Below are 17,566 nucleotides of genomic sequence, written 5' to 3' on the forward strand. Positions count from 1 at the left end.
CCTGAAGCTTTGGGGAGCTAAGTTATGTTTTAGCAACTCAAATTTAAAGATAACAACAACAAAACCCTGAAAATATGACATAATATAGCTAAGTTAGGGAATTACAATTCACATAAGAAATTCTCCTTTGCCAGCCCACATATATATATTTAAAATGAGATTACAGACAATGACCTTTGTGACTATAAAAATGCTTGGGGTCACAGATCTCATAGACAGTTAGTAAACTTTTGGAAGTTTGTATCCAAAGATTTTACGTAAAAGAAGAGCCATTTTCTAACAACGCCCCCGTTATAAAGACACCACCATGTTCTCCAAACAGAAAGCAATTGCCCTGCATCTGTGCCACTGAGACAGCAAAGGCACACTAGAGAATAAAAGGATCTGAAGTCGGATGATCCGTGCCTCTTCCCGGGCATTTACAACCCGCTGGCCTGGGGCAGGTCTCTTAACTTTTAGGAATCTGAGCTCCCCCTTCAGTAAAATAAGGCTAAGACGCAGAGTTATTATGATGAGGAGGACAGTGACAAGAATGATGGTAACTAACACACACCAGCCCTCTTCTGAGCCCCTGCATATACTAAGCTTTTGATCTTCACAACAGCCCTGAGGGAGGAAACTGTCATCAACCTCATTTCACAGATCAGAGAACAGGAGTAAGTTGCCCAAGGTCACAAGTAGTAAAGAGAAGAAGCAGAACTTGAACCCAGGCAGGCAATCTGGTTCCAGAGCTCCTGCTTTTATCACCACGCTACACAGCCTCTCCGGCTGGATGATATGATGAACGCTTCCACACCTTAGAGACTGTAAAGTGCTGAAACAGGGACTTCCCTGGTGGCCCAGTGGTTAGGATTCCACACTTCTACTGCCGAGGGCCTGGGTTCGATCCCTAGTTGGAGAACTAAGATCCTGCAAGCCGCGCAGCACAGCCAAAAAAATAAAGTGCTGAAATACAATATAAGACACTTCTGCAACGTTCACTGTCTCCTTTCTTTGCCCTTTTCATATCTGCCTCAAAATAAGATAATCTGCCTTCTGTTTGTATCCCCAAACTAGTTTAAAAAAAAAGACCAAAAAAACCCTTAATATTCATTACCCTTCAGTAAGTCAGGCCGTGAGTGGAATGCACAAACCAAATAAAGACATCTCAGCAGCTGTGCACCGAGGAAATACCGCAGCTAAGAGTCACCTCCTACCCAAACATCAAGAAAAGTAGGACCTGGAACCCTACAGCCCCACCTCCCCCCTCAAAAACACGTCACTGGAATTTTAATATTGACTTCAAAGACAAGGAAGCTACTTAGTTAACTCAAAGTGTTTTGTTGGTTTGTCTTCTTCTGTTGGGCCTCGCTAGACATCGGAAATACCCTGGTGAACAGGCGGGCAGCGTCCCTGTCCCCTGCCCCAGCTATCGGTACTTAGTCTATCGCGAATCACGCCACAATGTGGGCAAGGGGGGCTGCAGGAGTACGGGGGGTTACCTCACCCTGACTTGGGGAGTTGGAAAAGACTCTCCCGAGTATGTGAGCATAAACAAATATGGAAAAATAAAGTGAGAGAATATTAGCCAAACAAAAAGAGGGGTGGGGCCCGTTGAAATAGGCCACTTCAACAGCATGAGGGCAGGAGGGCATGCAGGCTGAGTGCGGAGCTGGGGTACCATGTGAGCCAGACCGTTACCAGCTACATTACAGTCTGTCTTCATCCTGAGCGCAAGAAGAAATCATCACCATATTTTAAGCAGGAGACTTGTGAGATCGAACTTGCACATTTAAAGGTCACTGATGCTATGTGGGGAGAGATAGGAGGTGGTGAGACAGGGAGGCCAGTTAGGAGACTTCTGCAAATGTCCTGGCTATGAGAGAAGACGCCCTGAAGGAGGGTGGGAGTATTCGCTCATCCATTTAGCAACAAACACTTACCAAGCGCACACCAAGCACTAGAAACCATGGTTCGACCCCAGTGCTGGAGGTGTAAGGGTCCAGCGCAGCTGACATGCAGAGGGAGTGAAATCCAGGAGGCAGGGATGCTGCCTGATTGATCTTGCTGGTTGTCCTTAACCCACCCCAGAGCCAGTGTTTCCAGCACTCCCCTGGCCATCGGCTCCCAAGGCCCCACCTCCCTATGAGGCTGGTCTTATCTGACGAGTGGGAGTAGAAGGTGGAGGTACAGTGGTCGGGAACTGCCCCCCAGGCCCCACCGGGGTGCAGGTATTGTCAATGTGCCTTTAGGATCAACCACTAACTGGAGGCTTACGAGAGCCCTTTCCCATCTTGTGACTCATCAGAATAAAGCAACTCCACCCTCTGCGAGCCAAGAGCTCTGAAAACCTTCCTCAAAAGCCATACGTGCCCATCACTTTGTGACTGAGAAGGACAACACTTCACAATTCGGAGGACGTCTCAACAGGAAAGGCAACGTTCCCCACAAGACATCTTAACTAGGAAATTACCACACTCCGGTTCTATAAGCTGAGGCCCCCGAGCACGGCATTTGGGCTGAGGATTCCAATGAGCTGCCAGCAGGATAATGTGGTGACGCTCTCTGAGCTACTGTGAAAATGCATTAAAATCTCAATGTTTGAGCTCATCCAAGCAATTAAAATGAACACGGACTGCTCTGTTTTAGACTGGGAAAAACAAGGATAGGAGAGCGTTGGCCTCTATAATCCTCTGAGGCTTCTCGGAACATTTTAAAAGCATTTAGATAGCACCTTTGCTATCCAAACCAAGCTGACGGTAATCTAGTTAACCAGCAACATCTCCACTGGCTCAAATTAAGTGCTACGGGGGAGGGGGCATGGCGGACGGGAACTTGCAGCGCTGAAAGGAAACGCGTACCCACCAAAGGCTTCCTCTGTGCTGGCCCCGCGCTAAGAGCATCACCTGCCCAGAAAAATAAGTGTCTTCACAAGCATTTTTCAGGTGAAGAGGACGAAATCTGGAGAGGAACTGTATAACATACGGAAAGCATCGCAGTGATTTTCACAGGAAAGAAAATACAATTCCACGTGATCACTAAACAAAACTCTTCAATGGTTGCCTCATCATTTTCTGCTAAGAAACAGAGGTCGAGAATTTATTTTATCTTGAAACTCGGGTGGTTCAAATTCTCATCACAAACACCACGGATGATGTAGGATTTTGAATCAACTCATTCTCTGGGAAACATACTGAATTATCAAGTGTGATTTTAAATAGAGAGCTAGACAAATGATTGGATGGACGGCCAGGCAGGTGGCCAGGCAACAGGAGAGGACACAGCGCAGGCAGCGGGCCCCAGCTCGCCCCTGGTGAGACACTGAAGTCAGTGCACAGGGCCAATCTTACCCACAGGCAAAATCAGCCTTCAGGGCTCCAGGTATTTAAGTGAAATTTAAACAGACCCATTCGCTGGGAATTCCCTGGCGGTCCAGTGGTTAGGACGCGGCGCTTTCACTGCCAGGGCCCGGGTTCAATCCCTGGTCGGGGAATTAAAATCCCACAAGCCCCATGGTGAGGCCAAAAAAAATAAAAATGAAAATAAACAGACCCACTGACAAATAAGAGAGAATAACACATGTGCAGTACCCTTTGCAGTCACTAATCCACATCAAAGGAAGCGCGGGGAGAGTTCTTTCAGGACAGAAACAGTCCAACTGGGTCAGGTCTCACGTCAACGGTGGCAGAAAGTCAGTACCCTGACTGACTGATGGGTTTTTTTGCCTTTGGACACAAATATAAGATAGATATTTAGTGTTCTCTTAAAATCAATGAAAACCCCTTAAAACAAGCACAACCTGGGACTTCCCTGGTGGCACAGTGGTTAAGAATCCGCCTGCCAACGCAGGGGACACGGGTTTGAGCCCAGGTCCGGGAAGATGCCACATGCCGCGCAGCAACTAAGCCCGTGCACCACAACTGCCGAGCCTGCGCTCTAGAGCCCGTGAGCCACAACTGCCGAGCCTGCGCTCTAGAGCCCGTGCGCCACAACTACTGAGCCTGTGCTCTAGAGCCCACGAGCCACAACCACTGAGCCCGCGTGCCTAGAGCCCGTGAGCCACAACTACTGAAGCCCGCGTGCCTAGAGCCCGTGAGCCACAACTACTGAGCCTGCGCTCTAGAGCCCGTGAGCCACAACTGCCGAGCCTGCGCTCTAGAGCCCATGCGCCACAACTACTGAGCCTGTGCTCTAGAGCCCACGAGCCACAACCACTGAGCCCGCGTGCCTAGAGCCCGTGAGCCACAACTACTGAAGCCCACGCGCCTAGAGCCCGTGAGCCACAACTACTGAGCCTGCGCTCTAGAGCCCGTGAGCCACAACTACTGAGCCTGCGCTCTAGAGCCCGTGAGCCACAACTACTGAGCCTGCGCTCTAGAGCCCGTGCGCCACAACTACTGAGCCTGCGCTCTAGAGCCCGTGAGCCACAACTACTGAGCCTGCGCTTTAGAGCCCGTGAGCCACAACTACTGAGCCTGCTCTCTAGAGCCCGTGAGCCACAACTACTGAGCCTGCGCTCTAGAGCCCGTGCGCCACAACTACTGAGCCTGCGCTCTAGAGCCCGTGCGCCACAACTACTGAGCCTGCGCACTAGAGCCCACGAGCCACAACCACTGAGCCCGCGTGCCTAGAGCCCGTGAGCCACAACTACTGAAGCCCGCGCGCCTAGAGCCCGTGAGCCACAACTACTGAGCCTGTGCTCTAGAGCCCGTGAGCCACAACTACTGAAGCCCGCACGCCTAGAGCCCGTGAGCCACAACTACTGAAGCCCACGCGCCTAGAGCCCATGCTCCACAAGAGAAGACACCGCAACGAGAAGCCCATGCACCGTGACGAAGAGTAGCCCCCGCTCGCCACAACTAGAGAAAGCCTGTGAGCAGCAATGAAGACCCAACACAGCCAAAAATAAATAAAAATTAAAAATAAATTTATTTAAAAAGAAAAGAAAAACCAGTGCGACCTTAGGCTACAGCAGAATATGGGCAAACTGGTGATATGCCAAGGGCAAACAAACCAGAAAAGTGTATATTACAGCAATAAATTTGCATTTGCGTTAAGCACAAGACAGAATTAAAATGCACCAAACTATAAAAACAGGATGATATTTAAGATGTCAGGAGTGCAAGACAAAATTTCCTTTATGTTCAGGCCCTGTTCTAGATAAGTTACAGGTGTCAATTAAGTCACCCAGACCCTATCAGTTATGCTCCTTTCTGACAGTAAAGACAGGTAAACTGAGGCACAGAAAGGCCACTGATTAAAGGGGAAAAAAGACCAATAGTGGAGTCAGGAATTGCTGTTAAAATCATGTGCTTTGGGCATGTGCTGATCAAGTTCGAGAACTGGATATATGCTGAGTTCCAGGAAGATGGGAACTGATCAGTTTCCTTCACCGAGTCTAGAACAGTGCCTGAAACACAGTAGATGCCCAATAAACGCGTGTTCAATAGACGGATTAGATACTTCCTAGCAAACAGCACACCGCTCAAAAGCAGCTTGGAGATTAATATGACTGAGCATTTTACACCGAGTGCAACCACTTTCTCACATATGAATGCATGCACACACTCAAAACCTGCAGACTCTCTCGCTTCCAAATCTACTGTGTATGGTCATCGGAAGAGCGCCGAGCCCAAATGCTCAGTGGCGGCAACTACTAATAAGTGATCGGTAATTCAAGAAGCCTACTGACTGAAAATCATGATGGTACGACGTAACCCTCCAACCCTAAAACACACAGAAACATACAAACGGGGAAAAAATAAGAGCAACCGGCATCCCATGAACCCACTGGAGGACTAAGTACAATTCCTGTTAAAAAGGGGAAAAAAGTGGGCAGGGGGCTTATCTTTACACAGTCATCCCTGGGGACCCCACCCATGCCAGGAAGGGGATAAGAGGCTCCAAGGCAGTACCTTTCTTTTCATGACATGCCCAGCAAATATGCCAGTTAGTTGCTAAGATCCCAACTTCTCATATCATACTTATCACATCAGAGCTTAAAGCAGATGAGGGTACCTGCCTCTCTGAATCTGCGGGGCCTGGGGCTGCTCTGCTCATGGAGGTCAAGGCAATTGCCCTGAGCCACATCCATGCCTGGGCTGGGCCCCGCGCAGTCTTGGTCTGCGCACAGACTGCAGCTGTCAATGGGTCACACCCACCGCCATGGTTCCCTCTGATACAGCATGTGGACTGACCACTGCTCCTGCTTCACTGACAGGGGGATCAGCAGACACAAAACCACAGGTAAATGGCAATATTTTAATGGGCTTCAACAGTGGAAGAAACCTCTCTGCTTGCCTGGACATCCGGATGACATTCCCTTTTCAGGCTACCGAACACTGCGGGTCCCAGTTAGAGGGCTGGCGGTGTGGCCCTTGGACAAGTCGCTCTCTCTATAAAAGGAGGGGCGCTGCCCCACCTGATCGTGGAGGTCCCCTTGAGATCTAACACTTGGCCAGAGGGGGCACAGTGCCTGGAGTCTGTTTGGAAATATGGGGAGGTGGGGGGGGGGGCTCAATTACGAGTGTCTACTGTGTCCCCGACGGGAGGCCTTCAAAGTGACACCAGAGCCCCAACCCTCGAGGAGAGGGGACGGACCTGGAGGGTGAGCAGCTGCGGCAGTGCGATCAGTGCAGCTGCTGAAAGCCTGTGGGGCAAACACCGACCAGATCAGCTCTGCCTGGTCACTCTGGAGGCTCCTCTGCAGCAGCGCTTTATGTCCATTTTCTAGTCCAGCAGGCTGAGGCTCAAAGGTGTTAGATAACACCCAAAGTCTAAGTCCTAACAGGACAGGGCTTACCCTTGTGGGGATAACGAACAGGCAGAGGAGGATAAAAGCTGTCACAGGTGTAAACGCAGGGGCACCTAATCTGGGTACATCTCAGAAGACTTCCCAGAGGAAGTCTAAGACCTAAATGACTAAGACTTTTCCAAAGAAAGGAGGGAGAAGGAAGAAGAGCGTGTGCGAAGACCCTGAGATCAGAAGATTCTGGGGGACCGCAATGCATTTTGCAGACAAGAAATGGCAAAAATAAGAGCAGGGAAAGCGGGAAGAAAGGAAGCTGAACGCTGAAGGATTCCCGATAAAATGACATGATGTCGGGCATTGCTTTCAAATACTCCAGTCCTCACCCCTGACCCCCAGAAAAGAGAGTAGGGGGATGTGGAAATCAATGAAATAAGAGTGGCAAAATATTCTTAATTGTTGAAGCTGAGTAGACAATGGCTCACTAGATAATTCTCTTACTTTTGTGTAATTTGGAACTTTCCACAATAAAAAGTTTAGGGGTTTTTTCCCCCAGAAAGAAAGGAAGGAAGGGTGGGGGCTAGAGAAGGGAGCTGGTGCCAGGCCATGAGGCCCTGCACCCGGACTGATAATGGTAAACAGGTCATCTGCCAGGCTCTGCGCTGCACACTCAAGGGAGTATCCACGAAATCCTCACAGCCACCCTAAGACGCAGGACTGTTCGTGCCATTTTGCAGATGAGGAAACTGAGGCTAAGAAGTCTGGCCAAAGGTCTGTCTGCTTCTGGACTCAGGCCCCTGGTGCGATAACTAAAATGCCTCCCAATGCCAGCCGGGAGCTGGAATTGATCCTAAGGGAGATGGAGGAAACCACTGAGGAGCAACCAATCAGGTGTCTTCTTTGTCCAGGTCCCTGGGAACTGCCGAGCGGAAGATGGCTGCAGTGGGTGGGAAGGGGCAGGAAGCCAGAGGGGAGGCAGTAGCATTGCCCCAAGAAGTAAGGGGGGCCTGGGCTCAGACAGCGGCAGTCAAGGAAGGTGGGGAGGAAAGACTAAGCGGTTTTGGAGAGGTGGCATCAGTAGATCTTGGTCAGCAGGTGTGAGGGTCCAGGCACCCCCACCACGAGGAGCAGGTCTGGGGGCGGGGGCAGGGTTTCCGTTCTGGGCTCCTTCTACCCGAGAAGCCTGTGAGTCCCACGTGCAGATGTCCAGCGGGCACTCTGACACGGGTCAGGATCTCAGGCGAGCTTCTAGGCTGGCTGGAGTGCGGTGTCATCCGTGCACGGCTGGCAAGTGAAGCGGCAAAACAGATGGGCTGGCCCAGAGCAGGCGTGGACCACAGGAGAGAAGCGCTAGTTCTCTCTCAGCTCTTTCCCAGCCCACACCCGCCATGAGGAAAAGAAGACAAGCAAAAGGGGAGGCGTAACATCATATTCTTTCTGCACTTGTAATGGTACACGTCCTTCCCCACCGTCAATGTGCAACTCACCAGGAACAAAAATGATATGGGACCATTTCCTGTCTACTAAGCATTCCTGGAAGAGAAGAGAAAGTGCCTTTTCAGGCTCTGGTTACAATGTACACAAAGCTCTGGGCAAACCGCACAAACCCAATCAGCCCAGAAAAGGCTGCTATAAAACAGCGAAAGAGGGACTCAGGCTGAGCCCCCCTCACCCCCGCCCCGGGCAGAGCGACTCCTGCAGGGCACGCGGGACACACAGCCAGCAGCCTCTGCAGCCTGCGCAGGGTAGCTTCTCAACAGAGTTCCTGCTCCTTTAGAGAAAAAGAAGGAGGGAATCACACATCTGATTCCAGGCCACAACAAAGTGACAATTTTCAGAAACCACAACTAATAAGTAGAACATAAAGATATGGAATTAGGCCAAAGCCTTGGGGTGGAACCCACTTAGAACTATGGGGGCATCAGGTGATTTTCATGACGGCTTACACTCGGTGTGTTACAGGAGGCTACTGCTGTCTAGAGAACCTCTGAAAGGTAATCTTCCTCTAAGGGCCTCTAGGGCTGCTGCTCTATCCTGGTCTGTTCTGAGATGCTCTGTAGCGTACACAACAGTTGTGCTTAAGAAACGTTACTGGACAAGAATTACTCTCCTCTGCTCCCCAGGTTACACTTTCATTTCCAAAACAATGGAAATGCATAAATGATTCCACTGCTCCTTCCCAAGTGACAGCCAAAAGGGACTCGAGAGATCTTCAGTCCAGCTCTTCATTCTACCAACAAGGAATCCAACAGTATCTAGAAACCCCGGAGATTGGTTTTGTTTGGTTCTTTTTCCTGTTCGGTTGTGTTACTCTTTGTTCTTTTCATAATGGCTCACACAGTATCAGGGCTTTGGGTGGGGAGGGAGGAGAAGGGTGCAGGGTTTAAGGCCAACTAGGGCAGCCACTATTGCAGTCAAACTCACTCTGCTGGTAAGTTCATGCTGAGTGACAGGGAGCCAGGAAGGTTAGATTTAGGTGGAAGAACACCTCTAAGAATGGTACCTGCACCTCTGCTAATAATAACAATCCAGAACAGTGCGTGGTCCAAAGCCACGATGATTAAGGCTTTGGGGGGCATTTAAGTGATTTTCTTTCCTCATTATGTTCTGAATGAATCCATATTCCCTGAGTGAGTCGGCGGTGGGTCTGGTGATAAGGAAAACACTAGGAACAGAAATTAGTTACTGATAACACACCAAGTGGGATAATCCCTAAGAGGCTGATGGGGTTGACTCGCCTCTTCCCAGTTTTCGCACTTCTGTCAAAACAACAGCTGCCGCAGAACACCTGACATCAGGTGCTGTCGCTCAAATCAGGCTGACTCAGTCAACTCCGGACGACTTCTACCACGTCCTACCCGCTCCTGAGCACTGGCTGCCAACCCGGCTCTCTCAGGAAGGGAACACCAGGTGACAGGCAACACAGACGAAACTTCCAACCTCAGCCCTCAAAGAGCTTATCATCAGTTCACCAACTGACCTCACCTTTCCTTCCAAATTACGCTTCTGGAATCTGGCCCTGGCCTCCAGCACAGGACCTGAGAATTTTCTCCCATCTACCAGTTGCACAACTAAATTTCTCAGTAATGGCCCAAACACAAGCAAGCAAACCACACAAGGGGCTGTAAACTAAAAATTCAACAAAAAACCCTTTTTACTTATTCTTTCATTCACTCAGTGACTTTTAATTGACTGTGCACTGAGTACCAGGAGCCCTGCTGGGCGCTGGGGACCCCCCCTGGGAACGAGAGGGACACTGTCTCTCTCCGCAGGGACCTAAGAGGACGGGGCCCCTAAGGGAAAAGGCTCCATGTTGCAGTTTTAACCAATCCTACCCGTTAGCTCCATGATGCCAAAACGTCAAGAGCACCTTCAAGGCTGGATGTGAGGGACATGAATGTTACAGCAACTTAAAGCCACTGAGTAACCAGATTCTGATGAGAACAGCTCGGGAAGGTAGAGTGGAGCAAATGTCTTCAGCCTTTCCAACTGAATACCCTTGGAATTGAAATTTGCTCTTTCTCTAATAAAAGTGAAAAATTAAGCATGCAAAAACAAAGAAAAGGCAGCGCCAGCCCCTTCCTCAGGGCCCATTTCCCAATCCGGGGAGAAAGCGACACTTCTGGGGTCTTTGCTGCTTGAGACATCACCAGGAAAAGGCTGAAGTCTTCGCCCCCTTTTCAGGCAAATACACAAGCAGCCTCCTGCCATAAACAAACGCAGAAAGTCAAAGCCGGAAATCAAAGCCTGGAGACAGGACACTGGAAACCTTCGGACAGGGGCCTTGAGAATAGTTCAGCCTAACTCTCAGCATATCTGAACGTAATAAGAACAGTCCAGAACCGCGCCTGACCCCAAGTCATGATGATTAAGGCTTTGGGGGGCATTTAAGTGATTCTCTTTCCTCATTATGTTCACATTCACTATCTTACAGCAAGGACCGCGTTGACGTCAATTATTTTTTGCCGTCGTCGAGAGCCTGTCATCTCTCTACAGAACAATACTCTATAGGTGCACAAGAGTTGAAAGCTATATTCTTTCCCCAATTCAGCACGGGAAAAGTGCTGCTCCCAGCAATTTGACATCATTTCATTAGATTAGATTAAGTTTTATTTTTTTAGGTTAATTTTTAAATGTGTTATCCTAACAATTATGCCAACTACCATGTAATTAACATTCCGACTGACTTTACAAAAATTACACAATCCCCTAAAGAAAATAATTAGTCAGTAAGCGTGAATGAGACTTCTCTATGGCCAATGGCACATAAAATAGAAAGTTCATCACATAATGGGTGGTATCAAAGCCTTTCCCACACTTCCTTCAATTCTTAGCCAACAGTGCAGAAAGCTGACATTGGCAAGTTACCCTAAACTTCACCTAACATATTAATGCACTTTCCGGTTTAAACTCGTCGAGGGTAAAATGAAGAATGATGAAAGCTTTTGCCATTAAAAAGCTCTTTTCATTTGTAAGAGAGGCATGATAAACATATATCATTGCTGCTTCCATATCCCCAGCTGGAAATAAGAATACTGGCTTGTTTCTTGGGGCTACTTCTTGAGTTTATTAAAGAAATGTACATAAGGCATCCTTACCCTTGTTTTCCTCTTTCCTTTCAAGGTTTGAAGTACAGTATTTGTATAATAGATCTTAAATCCCTTCCAGAGTAAGGTAAGGTATAAATAAGCAATAGTCAAATAGGACATTATCTACCATAACAGAAATAAAAAACGTTTCCCCTGTAGCCCACCTTTGAATAACTGGCAGGGGCTGCCTAGCCCCAGAACAGAGTTGTGAGCCCAGAGGTGGCCTTAGCAGGAAAGAATACAGAGGGTGGTTAGTGACGTCTGCCCTGGACAAGAGTGACAGTTTCAGGACCATGTCCCATGTATTTGCCATCTCCATCCTTCAGTAAACCACTAAAAATGAGTAAAATGTGATACCAGTTTATGAATAAAATATAACATATGAATTGCTCCTGTGATGAAGGTTAAAGGGGGAGAAATGTTTGCTATAGTCAAAACCTTAAGCCAAACCTGATGAAAGCATCCAGTTTTAGAGGAAAGAACACTGACCTACATCAGGAAAGGCAAATTCTAGTCTAGCTATGAAGCCATGAGCAGGCTGGTTCACTTGGCCTTGGTCTGCTTGGCTATAAAACAAGGGGGTAAGCTAAACATCTCTTAAACATTCTCTTTATTTTGCCAATTAATGTTCTAAGACTCCAAAATCCCCTCTCTGCTGGGGCACTCGGAAGCTGGTGGAACAGCAGTTACTTCAGAGGCGCGCACCAGGCCAGGACATGACTGAACCCCTACACCACTCACACTGCTCACATGGGACCTAAAATCTGTGATACATTTCTACATCTAGTTTTAAGCTGTAGCATCTCCAGGACAAGAATTTCCACATACGTAATATTTCTTTTCCTTAACACATCCTCTTTTCCACCTGAGGGCAAGGGTGGGGGGCAGGGACAGGGTCTTCTATTTTTATACTCTAATAAATTCAGCAAACAATTAAAACTACCTTCATTCAAAAGTTAAGAGTCATCACTTCAAGTTAAAACCAGTCGCTTCCACTGAGTCCCACACACTCATGGTTTCGAGATCAGCCTAAATCTTCCCACCAATGAAGTGTCCATCCCTCAAGCCTATTCCAAGAACATTACCCACGTGATACATGAACACAGCTTCCACGTCCAAACGCCAAAAAGCAAGACTTTCTACCAGGAGTCCAACCAGAAATAAGTCACCTACAGATCAGATCCCACCCAATCACCAGGTAAACTCACATTAGGATGTCCAAGCGTGCCCCTGGGGAAATAAGGATGCTCAAACAGAAAACCCTGAGAGGGCAGGGCTATCTGCGTAGGGCCAGAACAGTCTCATGTCTGGCCCTGGCAACTGCAACAGACATCTCTAATTTCTTGTCTGCCCTGCGTCCTCTCCTGCCTCTATCTAATTCCAAGCAGCCCCAATTCCTGTGGTTTAGCTGATCTGCACTGGGCAGTCAGAGAATCCCACCCCCTTAACTCAATGAGCTGTCTGGGTAGGTAGGGGCCACCTACCAAACAGGGCCAGAATCCGTTTTCAGGGCCAGAATCCGTCTCCAGGTGGACACCTGGAGATCACCTAGTAGAAGGACCACGCAAACCTACAGCTGCCAGTGTGTCTTTTCCACCACTGGGAGATATCAGGCCAACACTGGGAAGCAGGCGTAGACGGGGCAGGAGAGTGACAGATCCCCATACCACCTGGGCACCCTGATCCTCGAGACTGAAGTGGGTCTCTGTCAACAGCAGCCCAGAGCTTGGAGGACAAGCCTCATAGGTTAAATGCACGCATCCCAGGTTCAAGGTTCCACTGCAAACCGAAGAATGTTAAATACTCTTCCAGACAAATTCAAAGGAAAAATTCTACACACTGGAAACACTGTCAAGGTTTACCTGTCACTTAAGACCTGAGAGGGAAAAGAACCACAGGAAAGAGGAAAAGGATGACGGATAACTGGAGGGGGCAGAGCAGTTCACAATCAGTAACTGTAAGAACTATTATCTCCAGGGAGGTAGCAGTCTAATGAGGAAAGCTTCCCAAAATGTTCCAAACATATATTCTAGCTTGCTCTCAGCAGCAACAAAACGAAACACAACACAATAACGCACAGCGCCCGAACAAGAGGAACTTGTTAGTAAACAGACTAGCTGTTTCCAGGCTTCTGAGCCTAATTGCTCCTGTTATTTTTACACTGCAGCTTACTTTTCCTTTACAGCCGTCCTAAGGTCTACGCCACGGGCCTGCCTACTGCAGGAAACCATGAATAGCAAATCCCAGGGAGAGCGTTTAGAACAATCTCCCTCAGACGGGTGTAGAGTAATTAGAGCAAAGAGAGCATTAGGAGGTTATTTATTTTATACATAGTATACACACTACTACGTATAAAATAAATAAGCAGCAAGGACCTACTGCTGGTTATCTATTTTATAGCACAGGGAACTATACTCAATAGTTTGTAATAACATGTAAGGGAGAGAATCTGAAGAAGAATACACACACACACACACACACACATATACGTATCACTGAATCGCTGTGCTGTACACCTGAAACTAACACGATACTGTAAATCAACTATACTTCAATTAAAAAAAAAAAAGATGAAGAAAAAAAAAGAGAGATGGGGACTTCTCTGGTGGTCCGGTGGTTAAGACTCCGCGCTTGGGTTCGATCCCTAGTTGGGGAACTAAGATCTCGCAGGCCACGTGGCACGGTGCGGGGGGCGGGGAGAGAGAGACAGTAATCTACCAAACTCTAGTGATGCTCTTCCATCAACAATGGGGAGGACAGGCCAAGCAACATAAACCATGTGAGTGGCTGCACACTGAGACCAGCAGTCCTTCACCTTCTGGGGGTCAGGGACCCCTCTGAGAATCTGATGAAAGCTAGGAAGTCCTCCCCAGAAAAACACACACACACACAACATTCTGCATGTGATTTCATGGGGTTCATAAAAGCTGCTCCCTACACCCAGCAACCAGGTTAAATGCACCTGACTCTGAACAATCCTCAAAGACTTCAGAGGGAAGTCTGAAACTTCCAACTCTGTAACCCGATGCTGAATCAGAACAAAAAAGGAAAGAAAAACCCTCACTCTCTGCCTTTATGAAATGCAAGAAAACTTGCTTTTTCCTATGTTAGCTCCATGTCTGACATGTCCCCCTTACCTTGTTTGACCACTTATATGCCTGAAGGAGCTGACTGTAGAGAGGGGTTTTGTCCTGCACGGGATCCAGACTCAACAGCCCGCTGTTATGGAGAGGATGGTTCTCAGAAGGCTTGCCGACCAAGTTGCTCAGCCGTTCCAGCTCACTGAAAAGTAAACAGATACAGCAAATAAACCCGGGTCCACTGCAACTCCAGTGCTAAGCCAACCACACTGGTCAACGGCTGTTCTTCAAACCGCCCATCAAAGGTCCCTTAAGAAGAAATACTTTCTGAAAGGTTAAGAAGACTAGGGCCACTTGAGACAACCCCTAACTAGGGGCTGATCTTGTTTTGCAACTGAGCTCTCTGGCGCCATGCTAAAGGAGAACAAGGGTTAAGAGCGATGAAATCAGTAAGCCTCCTAAAATCAGCCTTGAACAACTCGAATCATTCTCTGAGGGGGTGTGGGGGGAGAGGACACTTTCTGGAATTTTGAAACGCAATATAACACTGCTTCTCACTAAGAGTTTTCAGACCCACGTACAGATCAGTACCTTTGGCAGAACAGCAAGTACCTGAATAAATGATGATTATTTACCATTCACACAGAGATAGATTTGTACGTGGTGCTTCACAGATGTTAAAACTTAACAAAACAAAGAAGAGGGCTTCCCTGGTGGCGCAGTGGATGAGAGTCCGCCTGCCGAAGCAGGGGATGCGGGTTCGTGCCCCGGTCTGGGAGGATCCCACATGCCGCGGAGCAGTTGGGCCTGTGAGCCATGGCCGCTGAGCCTGCACGTCCGGAGCCTGTGCTCCGCAATGGGAGAGGCCACAACGGTGAGGGGCCCGCGTACCGCAAAAAAAAAAACAAAGAAGAGATAAAGTAAACAAACGGAATGGGAAGACAGCACCGAGGGGCTGTGTCAAAGAAACATGCTTCAGTCTAGCAAAATAGAAACCTCTAGAGCAGCTTGGGAAAGGGAGCCAACAGCAAAAGCACGTTCCAGGGCTTCCCTGGTGGCGCAGTGGTTGAGAGTCCGCCTGCCGATGCAGGGGACATGGGTTCGTGCCCCGGTCCGGGAAGATCCCACACGCCGCGGAGCGGCTGGGCCCCGTGAGCCATGGCCACTGAGCCTGCGCGTCCGGAGCCTGTGCTCCGCAACGGGAGGGGCCACAGCGGTGAGAGGCCCGCGTCCCGCAAAAAAAAAAAAAAAAAAAAAAAAAAGCACATTCCAGAAGCACGCCAGTCTGACGGGCCAGTCTCAAAGCGTCAACAAAGGCTTTGTAGGGACAGCTGCTCATGCCACGTTCATTCTGGAATCTTCAGCCACCTTCTTCTTGGTACTGCTGTCTAAAGATTTAAGAAGGCAAAGGGGTGATGTCAACATTCTTAAGCTTTCTACAATGGTGAAGGGTTACAACATCCTGTATATTACCAAGGGAAGCCAATCGAAGAGGAGACGGACGAGAGGAAAGAACCACCAGCGCATCCCCTCAAGCAGGGAAAGTATTAACGGGCACTGCACCAGAGAACAGCAAGTGGATGTGGGAGTTGAGGAGGGGTGTGTGACTTCCTGGCTTTCCCCCAAAACAAGAATGGCAGCTACTTAGAGGAAAATAAATAAATAAATAACAAGAGGCTCCCATCATTTGGTCACCACCTCCTCTTCCATCCTACCTCCTCCTTCCATCTGGTTACTAAGGGGACCAAGTTGAGACGGGAAAAAAACAAAACAAAACAAAAAACCCAGCCACTCCAGAAATTATAGGATGACTAGCTCACCCAATGCCTTCCCCTGCTAAGGTCAGTTCTGAGAGGTAAAAGGCAAAAAATCCTGCAATTCTAACCCTCCTGGAAAGGACTGACTCTCATAAGCAGGGGAAGGCAAGTCCAGGACGTAACCAATTAAAAAGGGCCTACTATGTGCCAGGCATTTTACAAACATCCTCTCACTTAATTTCACTTACAAAGTAGAAGAAGGTGACTTGTAAGAAAGAAATATACAATCCTTAACCCTAAAAGACCACAAATTAATATTTGTTGGGGGCCGGGGGGAGGTGTAAGCAGAAGTGATTAAGCTGGTTAAGGCAGAGATTAGGTCTCTCTAGAGACAGAAACTTAAGAGGAACAGTGAGAGTGGGAGTGAAAGTACTGATCAGGTGGTTTCGGAAGGGGTAGGGGAAGAAAGAACAAAGCCTATTTTGTCGTGTTTGGGGGTGGGTTAGAGTGGAACTGATGAATTCCAGGTTCAGGGACGAAAACCTGGGGCCAATCAGATGGAGTGCACTTGGCTTTGGGGCAGCGCTGAGCAGGTCCTGTTTGGTACTATTTTATCAGACATGGTGGGGCCCAGCGGGCCCACAGGTGAGAACCCTGCCGAGCTGAGATGAGGAGTGGAAGTTCCTGGGGAGAGCACGTCCCCCAGTGAGAAATGGAAGGACCACTGAGGGGGTCCAGGGCGGAGGGAGACAGCCAGGACCTGAAGGCCAAGAGAAGGGAGACGAGAAAGCGGGGGTGGAGGATGAGGTGGCCCTGAGGGGCAGGTAGAGGCTTGGAGAGGAGGGAGGGGGAGCAAGAGAGCAAGGAAAATGGACAGCAGCCCCTGACTGAGAAGACTCGCGCGGGGTCGGGACAGGGTGGGAGGTCCCCGGCCCCTTCAGCCGGTACCTACTTGAGGTCCCGGTTGACCGAATGCAAGTTGTCCTGGAAGTGCGCAATGAAGGCCTTCTCCCGGCCCTCCAGCGTCTCCTTGTTGCGCATGCCATCCTTCAGGCAGTCGAACACCCTGCTCACGCTGGAGCGCAGCGCCTGGATGGCACTGATGGCCTGGGCAAAGGCTTCCAGGTTCACGCCGACACTTAACACGTCCGCCATGTTGCCGCCGCCACAGTGGGCCCTCCAAAACCAGCGAGCAAAAAGCCGCGCTCGCTGATGACGCGAGCCCTCGAAGGACTCTGGGAAATGTAGTTCTCGCGGGGTGGGGCGGCCCAGGTGATCCCTCAGAGCCCTGTCCCAGAGAGGGTTTCCACTTTAAACATGCGTGGGCAGGAAAGTGATCCCCTGGATCTGGGGCAGTCGAGCTGTACGCTCGGCTTTCCTAATGGTGACAAGGAAATACAGAAAGTTCCCTCA

The 17,566-nt window shown here is 49.1% G+C and overlaps 1 protein-coding gene across 5 annotated transcripts in view; it reads right to left on the reverse strand.

The window, feature by feature from the left end:
* Nucleotides 1-17,332, reverse strand: part of MED27 (mediator complex subunit 27) — a 259,915-nt gene extending 242,583 nt beyond the window's left edge. For all 5 annotated transcript variants that reach the window (XM_073805670.1, XM_073805673.1, XM_019920173.3 and 2 more), the window contains exons 1-2: nucleotides 17,106-17,332; nucleotides 14,454-14,598 (exon numbers count right to left, since the gene is read on the reverse strand). In XM_073805670.1, coding sequence (XP_073661771.1) covers nucleotides 14,454-14,598; nucleotides 17,106-17,308 — 348 coding nt within the window. In that variant the 5' untranslated portion in view covers nucleotides 17,309-17,332. The remainder of the gene's footprint in view (nucleotides 1-14,453; nucleotides 14,599-17,105) is intronic.
* Nucleotides 17,333-17,566: the final 234 nt, after the last annotated feature.

This window comes from Tursiops truncatus, chromosome 6 (assembly GCF_011762595.2).
Source record: "Tursiops truncatus isolate mTurTru1 chromosome 6, mTurTru1.mat.Y, whole genome shotgun sequence".
Lineage (NCBI taxonomy): Eukaryota > Metazoa > Chordata > Mammalia > Artiodactyla > Delphinidae > Tursiops > Tursiops truncatus.